Source organism: Merops nubicus, unplaced genomic scaffold, assembly GCF_000691845.1.
Source record: "Merops nubicus isolate BGI_N331 unplaced genomic scaffold, ASM69184v1 scaffold18294, whole genome shotgun sequence".
Classification (NCBI taxonomy): Eukaryota; Metazoa; Chordata; class Aves; order Coraciiformes; family Meropidae; genus Merops; species Merops nubicus.
Genome location: NW_008606400.1, coordinates 1 through 11,169, shown reverse-complemented (window position 1 = coordinate 11,169; position 11,169 = coordinate 1). Strand labels below are relative to the sequence as shown.

The 11,169-nt window shown below is 38.8% G+C and overlaps 1 protein-coding gene across 1 annotated transcript; it reads left to right on the top strand.

Moving 5' to 3' along the window:
* Positions 1 to 6: 6 nt before the first annotated feature.
* On the top strand, positions 7 to 1,303 carry ARL4A (ADP-ribosylation factor-like 4A). The gene has a single exon (XM_008939639.1). The coding sequence runs from the start codon at positions 22 to 24 to the stop codon at positions 622 to 624; it is 603 nt and encodes a 200-aa protein (XP_008937887.1). The 5' UTR covers positions 7 to 21; the 3' UTR covers positions 625 to 1,303.
* Positions 1,304 to 11,169: the final 9,866 nt, after the last annotated feature.

Sequence of the window (11,169 nt, the reverse complement as noted above, 5' to 3'; positions counted from 1 at the left end):
CTGTCACCTCCCCTGCTGGCGATGGGGAATGGACTCTCGGACCAGACGCCGATCCTCTCCAGCCTGCCTTCCTTCCAGAGTTTCCACATTGTCATCTTGGGACTGGACTGCGCTGGAAAGACGACCGTGCTCTACAGACTGCAGTTTAACGAATTCGTCAACACTGTTCCCACGAAAGGGTTTAATACGGAGAAAATCAAAGTGACGCTGGGCAACTCGAAGACGGTCACTTTCCACTTCTGGGATGTAGGTGGCCAGGAGAAGCTGAGGCCCCTGTGGAAGTCGTACACGAGGTGCACCGATGGTATTGTCTTTGTGGTGGACTCCGTCGATGTTGAGAGAATGGAGGAGGCCAAAACAGAACTTCATAAGATTACGAGGATATCTGAAAATCAAGGAGTGCCTGTCCTTATCATTGCTAACAAGCAGGACTTGAGGAACTCTCTCTCCCTGTCTGAAATCGAGAAAATGTTAGCAATGAGTGAGCTGAGTTCTTCAACTCCCTGGCATTTGCAGCCCACCTGTGCAATCATTGGCGATGGACTCAAAGAGGGACTGGAGAAACTACATGATATGATAATTAAGCGAAGGAAAATGTTGAGGCAGCAGAAAAAGAAGAGATGAGTTATTCTATTTTGACTCTTCTATTTTAGAGTAGTTACATGGTCAAAATTTGACATAAGACAGCTTCCAAACCCAGGCCTGCTTGTTTGGATGCTGTTAAGCTTAGTTATATTAATCAATTGCACAGCCTTGCCATGTGGAAAGCTGTGCAGTTATGGAACTTTTTTTTTTTTTTCTAAACTAGTCTCTTCTGAGTTTTATGGCTCTGCATTATTTCAGAAGCCCTAATAGATGATGTAATACTATCAGGAAATGGATGGGTGGGTATATGTGAAATGGATATTTAAATAGCCAAATAAAATGAGAGGTTTCTGCTTAGTCTTGTATTAATATGTTTGAGGGTGCCCTCTGCAATCAGTTTGCATCAAAGGTGTTCTGTGTTTTTAAACTTCTAATGCTCGTAAATGGAGTGTTTAGGTGAACGTTATACAGCTTTAAAAACATGTATGAGGCTAGTAACCCATTATTTCAAGAGGCTATTTTTTACCTTGTTTGGGGATTTCCATGGAAGCTTGGCTACATGCATAGTTTTTTTGTTTTTTTTTTTAATTTGGCACTTTTTGAAGTTGACTTGTGCTCAGTTCAAATACTTGAAATTTGAGTGCTGTGAGTTCTTCAACCGATAAAAGACTTTTTAACAGGTAAAAAATGTAAACAACAGGTTGGAGCATGAAGAAGTGGTTTTTCAACATATAGCATGTTTTTAGTATATAAGGTTTTTCTTTTTTAGAAGTAGCCACTCATCACTATTCAGTGCTAATCAGGTTTAAACTGTTACTCAAAATTAGTAAATTATTCCTGAATTAAAAGTATTACATCCTCCTGCTATCAAGTTAAATTAATTGCAATAAAGGAGGTATAAAGAACAACTCTGGCTGTTGTGGTTTAACCGGTGCAGCATTCTTTGCTCTACTGGTGATTGTTCTGGCAATAAAACAAAATTATTATGAATTAAAGATGGAGTTAAAATTAGCAGAGAACATCTTGTATCTCTCCAAAATATACCCCCTTTTATTAAAGCGGTATTGCTGTGTCAGCTTTCAATGTATGCTTTTTTTATTGTGACTCTTAAAGTATTTTGTGGTTAGGAATGTAGTAATGCTTTATACACTCAAACATTTGACACTGCGTGGGGGGAGGAGGGGAGGGAGTCGGGGAAGAAGATTTTCAAGATGGGCCTGTGTTCTGCTTTAATTATGCTTTAAGCTGTTCTTGTTTACAGAGTGTGCGAACAGTGTTAACTGGGCAGGATAGTGCTTGACAGAAAAGGGTGGGTAGTTTTTCTTACTGGTACAGAGCTTTGAGTGACTCTGTAGATACTTGGCTAGCCATTGAAAGGGCTAAAACAGAGCCTGGATTTTTAAGACTAACTTTAGTTGTCCTGTAAAAATTCATCAGAATGTTATATTCTCTTTAAACTTTTCTTGGAAATACTGGATTAAAAAAAGGCAAAGCAAAATCTATTTTGTCCTCTTACTTAACGAGCAAATACATTTTTCTTACCTGCTGCCATGTAACAGGAGGATGACAGCTACAAACCTGAATGTCAGTCAATGTAACTTAGACATGTTTAAAAAAAAACAAAAAAACAACTTTTTACCCAGCAGCTGTTTGTCTAGGAGGTAACCAAAAATGCACTTTAGCGTCTTTAATAACTGAAAGTGACAGCTGTTTTTTTATGACATCTTGGTCATTTTTGAATAAATTAAAGTAGCTTCCAGTGGAGCTTTTGTATGTTGGTTATATATGTACCTGCACTGGTGACATTGTAAGTCACTTACTCAAGTAATGTCTATATTTATAGAAATGTGGATGACTTCTTAAACCTCAATAAAGAATTCAAAACAAGCCTGCAGAGAGAAGGTGTCTGACTTCCTGTACTGCAGTGGTATATTCTCATCAACCTCTGTATGCGTGCTGTTTCTGGCAACAGGAGAACTGTATCTGTTGAAAACTAAAGTCCTACAGATGTGGTGAGGCTCATAAATGTCACGATGTTATAAATTGCAGGTATCTCATTAAAAACTTTAAATCAATGACATGTCCGTATATTCACAGAAGTATTAACTGCAGTGGCTCCTTTCTGAAGTGCTGGATCTTGCATAATTTGAAAAAGCTTTTAACTAGCTGAACCTATTTTGTGTTGCATGCAATGATCGGGCATTAATCAGGTGTACTTGCAGGGCATACTTAATTTCGTGTCTTCAGGCTCATGCAGCTGAAGCTGTCTGAGGGATTTAGGTGTACTTAAGCTTTAGGTGAATTTCTTCCCTGGATTTTACTTCAGTGAGTAGGACGTGGCAAGAGATATGGAAGCTTCTAGTTAGTTTCAGAACCTGAGCATAGGACAAACTTCATTTATCCTGCAAATCAAAATTGCTGTTTGAACAAAAAGCTATTTCTCAACAACCTGAATTTTTTTTTTTTTTTTTTTCCATTTCTGCTTATGTAACTGACAGGACATCAAAAAGTAGGTTACTACTAGTCAATCTTGAGCAAAAGCTGTTTTAGTGATGTTGAGCCCTATGAATTTGCAGCATAGTTGGTATAATTTGTCTAACATTTTTCTTCCTATCAGGTACATAATACTAGTAGGGTGAGGAAGTTGAGATGACAGGCTGGCTCTTTGTACCCACTAAACAAACTGTGTAGTGCCAAATAATAATTGCTTCATTTTGAGTATTCTTTAGGCTTCTGTTGGGAGAAGTTGAAAAGGCATCCTGCTTGAAAAAGTCAGTAATTTTGTTCTGCGTGTTAAACGTGCTTATCTGGTAACAATGTCCCACAACTCCTCGATGTATAATAACTTCAGCAAATTATTTTAAATACAAAGACATGACTGATCTTTCTCTGCAGGAATAAGTGAAAGAAGGTTGACAGTAGTGTTTCTAAAATGACATAGTTGTTATTGTGGTACTTAATACTGACTTGAAAGTAGAAAACTGAGTGGGGGATGAATTTTACATTCAAGCTATACCTTTATCTGTACTGGAACTGTTTTGCTGGAATGTTACAGTAACTGTTCTGAGTAAGATACACAGATGTAACTGTGAAACTGTGTTTTCTATTACTATGACAAGAGTCTTCAACTACAAACAAAACGGTGGTTGCAGTGGAGCATTTGGTATCCTAGCTGGTTACCTTTCTGGTGGTGTAGTTCTGTCAGCCTGGGATCACTCTCTTCCGTATGATGAATTGACAATTCTGGCCTAAATACTGGTACGTGTAAGAAAAGCTTTAAAGGAGCTGAATAAGCAGGTGTAAGGTTGTGGCAATGCTGGAGTTACACAACTTAAAACTTTACAGATTTTTTTCCTAAAATGGGCTACAAATGACACTGTTCTTCAAGGCACTAGGTAAGTTAAATTTCTTAAACTGCTTGTACTTTAAGGAGGGACAGAATGACAGCTAAATCAGTGCAGCACTGTTAAAAAATGAGCAAGTGAGATAATGTAAACTTATCACTTTTGTCTTAGCTTACAAAAGTTGGTGTGGCATTGCCCCAGCACGTGGTTATGCACGTGTGATCCTTTAGTTCACCAGCCTTCAAGGACCTGGTCTGTTTTCTGGCTGCACATCTGGGTGCTAGCTTATGACTGTTTCAGCTAGAAAAGTGCTGTTGGATGGTGAGGCTCCCTCAGGTTCTTGACATCATTTTTGTGTTGCACAAAATGTGCATTTGCATTAGAAGAAAAAATATTGTTTTTCAGCCAGGTGATACGTGAAACCTTTCTCTCTTCAGATGTTGATGTTTTATTGAGATATGATCAATTGATCAGTGCTTCATGTGGAATGCAGTACCCACCGCCAGTCTGCAGCTACAGGCCTGACTTATGGGCTTCTGTACCATCAGCATTTCAGTCCTGCAGGAGTTTGCTACCTGGGATGCAGTGGTCACAGCGCAGCGAGGAGCTGCAAGTGGTCTGTTCAGATGGGGGCTGGCTAAGCCCTTCTTTATCACAGCAGGTCTGTGTGAAGGCAGCTGTGCATTCTTGGGGGGGGACACAGACACACACACAGACACAGACACACACACGTGCTGTCTGCATCTTGGATAATTTGTTTACAATAGTAAGGTGTTTAATTAGAGTCTGGCTGAAGCTTTTTGTTGAGAATGTCCTTCTTGGCATCAGAGGAGGATTTAGATATTGCTACAAAGAAGGACTTGGTAAGGCAGAATGTGGACAATGTAGGCAATCTGCATACCCTATACAGGGCGCCGACCCTAACATGCAATCTTGATTCAGCTGGGTGGATTGCAGTGCACGAAGGCTAGCAAGTGTGTGCTCATAATGCTGATTAACTTCTCTTAGAGAGAGAAGTCTAGGCATTAATAAGTAGTTTTTGGATCAATGTGTTCACTTAACTGGTGGGTGTCTCATCTTTCAAGAGGGTCACAATTTACAGCCCTGCTGTGAAAGCCAATAGCTTTATGTCCCTGAGCGAATGCAACTTCTGTTGCTGCTGGAAGAGGGATGTGTAGGGGGGTATGAATGGGCATTGCCTCCTGTTTGTTTAGTCTAGGGGATGAGGAAAGCATTTTATTTTTAATTCTGACGGATAACAGGTATGTGAAGGCCTGCCCCTCTCACACTGCTCTACGGGCTGTGTTTACTTTTGGGAGCAGTACAAGACTGCAGAGCTGTGTAGATAAACTCTTGGGTGTATTTTTAAACTGAAGGGAAATACACAGCCTGACTTCACAGCAATGATGCCTGGGCTTGTCGTAGGCTCCCATGGCCATCGGAACAAAATAATAGGCTGATATGTGGCTAGTACCTTGCCCTTCTTTAAAGCATGTCAGTCATCTTAAAGCAACTGTAAAGAAGTAAAAATGCCAAGCAGCAAACTAAGGACTTGAGTTTCCTCCTTGGCAGTGTCCTGCTTTGTTGGTGCTGGCTGTGAGTGATATGAGGTACCTGCATGGTGGCCAGGTGATGTTGCCTGCAGTCTGCAGGCTTGCCACAGGGCTTGGCGAATGGCACAGTCACTGAGTATTCACAGGCTGCCTTTATACAAAGGCAAAACCAAAATCTGCAGAGAAAAAATAGGCAGAGAGGCCAGACAGTGCTTCCAGACTAAATACCTGCTTGCACACGGCTCAGGAAGGTAAGAGATTATAATCTCTGAGCTGTGAAGATTATGGTTTCTTAGTTCCAGCTATATTTACACAGCTGCTCCACAAGAATTAAGAGCTAAAGATGGAAGAATAGTTAGAAAGAGAAGGTCAAGTACAGTTGTTGGCTCTGGGGTGTGTGGAGTGAAAGAGGATTTGAAATGGTTAGGTTTTCTTAGCTTTTCAAGACACATTGAGCCCTAAGGGAAATAGATATACTTTTAGGCTGCTCAATTGGTTTCAAATTGCAGGGTAGTTTTCCTATTGCTGAAATGAAACAATACTTCATCTAAGAAAGCCACCTAATCACTGCATTAATCTCCAAGTCCACGGACAAAGAAGGTTAGCGGGATGTTGAGTCTTGTTAAACATGCTGAGGGCTCCTGGCTGGCTCACAAGCTGCTGTATTTCAAGGTCTTTTCTAAAAATAGAAGAATGGTAGAATTTAGGTCAGGTGAGGTAAAGATGTGAAGCCTGATACCTCAGACACCACACACAGTCCAGAGGTGTCCACCAACCCTGTAAATGTTGTATCTTCTGTTACCATTTTATGAATGATAAAGAGGAATAATTTTCTTTGGAACACAACATTTTCATCCCTTTCCTATTCCAATGCCGTTTGCCCTGGAAGTTTTAACAAGTTTTGATTACTGAGTTATTGAGTTGGGTGTTTTGAGGATTGAGTTCATGAGTGAAGAGGGTCAGGAAAGAGTCTTCACCTTTGCTGCACTGACTCTGTTGGCTAAAACCAGTCTTTTTGTAAAACTGGCTTAACATGGACAAAAATGAGCTGAAAGAGAAATATCATACAAGTTCTTAGCTGAACTCTTGCTGGTTTTAGAATTATCAGATGATGTTGTAGGCATGGGCTGCTGCTGGTCTATTGACAGCAGTTGCATCATGATCTCCAAGATTTTTCTTCAACCATTTGCAGACTTTGAGTGTAAGGTCTCCAAAGTAATACTGAATTTATACATCCATGATGTATGTTTTTAGCTGTCCATTTGAGGTGTTTCTGTGGATTAGTTTGCTTTTTCAAACTGACCTGATTCTTTGTGAAACATGTCTCAGCAAACACTTCATTCCTATTTGGTTCCTGTTATAAGTGATACAGTAAATTGGCAATTTACAGATTATTAGTAGCACTGTTTCCCTTGAACTCCAGCTTGAAATCCTTGAGTTTCTATTTGAATCAATCTCCCAGTTTTTCTTGATTATACTGTATTTTGTCTAGGAACTGAACTGTACTAACCTTAGAAATACTAGACTCCCTGATTTTAATTAGCTCAGAAAATTGACTTGTATGTTTAAAGTCACTATATATCAGCTGTAATCAGTTACGTTATGCTGGAGACAAATGGGATTCACAGACTGAACCCACACTGATGCTTTTTGGCAGCTCTCCTATTGCCACATCAATACACATCCCTCACTGTATGCTATGGTAGCACTGGTATCAGCAAACTGTATTTCTACATGGTTCAGCAACTGTATTTCTGCCTCTGTCATATAACTTCCTTATATACAATGTTTGCTTATATTCTGCTATTGCTGTAATCATGATAGGGGACTGTTTGAAACCATTCCGTACAAAGACTCAGCTCTATACTTCAACTTTAAAACACATGCATCAAACTGCATAATTTAAAGTACTAGAGTTAATGCCGAAAGCTGGAAGTTTAAGACTGAAGGTTGGTATGTCCAGCCCATCCACTGGGTGCTTGTCATTTTATTCCTGAAATCTCTTCATCTGTGTAAAATAAGAATCTCATAGTGGCTCTTACATTTAAATTCATGCCTAAAAGTGCTGTGAGATATTAAAATATTAAAGAAAGACAGTGTAATGGGAAGTAATAGACTGTAACAGTAATTTGGATTTTTTTTTTTTTTGACCTGTAACATATTTGTGGTAGTAGTTAGGCATTGGGAAATTGTACTGTTTCAAAAGTAATGCATTTGAAAGTTTAAAACTACAAGTTCAACATACTGTATTATCTCTGGCCATATGAGCTTCAGCTTCACAGAAAACAAAATATTACCATAGTTGAAGATAATACTGTATTTCATATTCATCAGTGAAAAAATAATCATGAACTGGATCATCTGTACCTGAGTTTTGTTTGCATTTGACCACAGCTATTAAGCAAAAGTAGTCAGGGTTTGTTGTTGGTTTTTTGGTTGGTGGGGTTTCTTTTTATTATTTTTGAATTAAATCTGGGTGAATATATGGTCTTCAAATCAGGTGTATGAAAGTTTTGACATAAAGACGGTTTGCAAAGTTAAAATAACACATTATCTGAAAATAAGCTTTTATTTGGAACAGTAACAAAAATGGCTGGAAATTCCTTTGAAAAGATACCTTTATTTTATAAAGGACAGTTAAAGAATTATGTTAGAGTTATTTCAGACCTCAGAAGGTCTCCTGTTCTCACTGCGTTTCTTGGCTGTAATGAATCAGTCTGCACAGGATGTGGCTGCTAACAGATGATAATGCAAAGCGAAGGGCTGGGCCATGAAAAGCCCCAGGGTGGCTCGGCGTGGTGCTGAGTTCTCACGAAGAGCTGATTGCTTTCCAAAAAAAGAGCAGGAACTAGGGCAGATAATCCATTTAAAATGCACTTTCCACCGTTACACATTCACAACAATTTATTATTTTCAGCATTATGGAGCTTTACATGTTGATTACATACATCATCCATCCAGGCACATACACCTACCTACACACACTTCTGTTGTTTTCTCACAAACCCTGTTTGCGAGAATTTTTATGGGATGCTGTTTTGTGGGTGTAACTCAAGAATATATGAATAGATTTATGTTTTCCCATCATTAGAACTCAAATGGGACTGCAAATGTGACAGCACTAGAAATACAATTCTTTGAAATAAGTTCTGTTTTAAATCTTTCATTGTATTAGGATAAGGTAATCTGGGCTGTTCACGCAGCATATGAACTATGCTGTTGTGGTAGCACTGCCACTGCTCAGAGTCCAGGTTGTGTCAGCGCTGCTTTTGGAAATATAAGTCCTTATTTCAGAAGCTTAATAGCCTAATAAGCCTTGAAATTTCACACTTATCTGAAACTTGGAACAGAGTACTAATCTGGCTTTTTACCACATTAAATAAAAATATAGAGGGAAATGTAAATAAAAAATAAGCTTATTGTGTTTTGGTGCCTTTTCTATCTCAAAATTAATTTTGTTTATTGAAATAAAATTACATGAAGTCACAGTTCCGAAGGGAAACCTTTGAAATTTTTTTTCTTAAACTAAAAGTTGCAATCATTAGTATTTGAAAATGACTTACACACATCACACAAACTTGTGGAGCTCACTGACAGTGAGTGAAATTCTCTCATCAGTGTCAGTAGAGCAGTTCCTGTGCAGTAACAGTTGTAGGACTTGTCAATGTTTCTGTTCTCGGTCTATGTCATGTCCTTCCTTAGTTGCTTTAATCTATAATTTCAAGTCCTCTCATTCACTAAGTACATTTTCTTAGCAGCAGTGACGTGTAAAAGTAAAGCTGTAGTCTCAGTAGAAGGCTTAATCTTTGAATGGTTGCTTACCCCATTTAGACATCCCTGAGATTTTCTTGTGGGTTACTGAGGGCACAGCTTGCCTAGGCCTCTTCTTGCATAAAGGAACATTTTTTCTTAAAGGTAGAACTAATACAAGGATCCTGTATTAATGGTGGCTTTAGTCTGACCTAAATCACTTCTGGCTTTTTCCTTATGGAGTAACTTAAACCTCTGCACAGGGGGTGTAGAATCCGACTGTTTGAATCTGCAAGATATTATCCTCACTTTGCATTTATTTTAGCTGCAGGTACATGCCCGCACAAAGCTGCTCTTGCACTTCCTTACCAGAGAACGTTGATCTGCTCAGAAGACTAGACATGCTTTTCAGTCTTACTTTGCCCAGCCAGTCTTTTAGAGAGCACAAACTCTATGTAGTAATAATAATTTAAAAAAAAAAAAAGCTTTTTTCTTTCTTCCTTCAAACAATTCACACTTTCAGTGGGATGGCCATAAATATCTATTTTGTTTTGGAAAATCAGTACTCATTTAAACAGCTTTAGGTCAAGTTTAGAGAATCCTTCCGCTCAACCTGATTTCTTTTTCTTATTTACCTCACTAAGGAAGATCTGCCCTATCTGTAATGCTCTCCTAGAGGTGGTGCTGTGGGTTTTCAGTATAGTACAGGCACAATGGTCAAGATTAATTTTACCTAATACTAGACATCTAAAAATTAGGCATTCTTCTCCAATTTAGACATCTATAGGTCATTTTACAGTTCATGGAAAGAAATGTCTTTGTCTAGGGTATGATTCATCTGAGTTCAGGAGTGGTATCTAAGGTAGGTCAGACCAATCGTGCTGTGGTATGGCTTCTCTCCCTCTGCTCTACAGAAAACAAGCTGATTAACTCAAATATAGACTCCTGCCTTTTACAACAACTGTCTATGTTTCTATCCTAAATGACAGCCCCAAATTTGTGCCAGCTACTCTGATGGAAAGTGGTGGTGTCTGCCAGTTGAAATCTGTGTCAATCTACAACAGCTGAGATGCTCTTGCAGTGCTTTATCCTTAGCAAAGCCACCCCAGTGCTTCTGAGTGGTGCTCAATGACCATACTGTTCATAGATGGAAAATATAAAGACCAGTATATTAAATAATATATTAAGAAAAAGTGAAATGAAAGCTTTTATTTACAGTGAACACATTTCACAGTCTAAATATTCTCACTGGAGAAATCAGTAAACCAAATTACTTCTTACAGTGTTTTATGACTCTCTAAACTCCTTGTGCATGCAAAGGCAGATTTTCCATTGAATTCAGAGGGAGGGAGATAAGGCTGCAGAACTGTGCAACAGAACTGCCATTTAGAAAAGCTTTTAAACATTAAACTTTATGTTTCTGCTTTGAAAATGTAAGTAAATCCCCACCTATTTGTAGATACTGCAACTGAGTCTAGCAACACCTGCATCTGTCTGCATGTGCTGGGAGTTGCAATCGCTCTTGTATGACTACAGAAAGGCTAGCAGCAATCAGGCTGAAATTGTTAGAGGACAAGAGGGATTTGTTAAAAGAAAGGCTGCAAGCTGGTATTTAGGGATGACGTGAGCAGAGAAATGAGATGTGAGTAAGAAGCTCTATAAACAGAGAAAATTATGAACTGCTTTGGCATCTTTAGGTCTCCTTATGTCTAACAAGTGTGTGCAACTGATAACCTTTCTCATGAGATAAGCCTAACTGGGGGTGGGGGAATGAGAATGAGGTCTCCTTTGTCCTTGTGTTCTGAAAATGGTAATAATTTAGTATTTTCTCAAGTATCTATTGTTATCAAATTTCTGTTTAATTAAAGCACGTAAAAGCTACTAGAGCAAATGCTTTGAAATGACATGTTATGTGGTGGTGTAAACCACTTTTATTG

Bases quoted from the DNA above. Each gene is read 5' to 3' on its own strand.
- ARL4A (XM_008939639.1), top strand. From the start codon at position 22: ATGGGGAATGGACTCTCGGACCAGACGCCGATCCTCTCCAGCCTGCCT.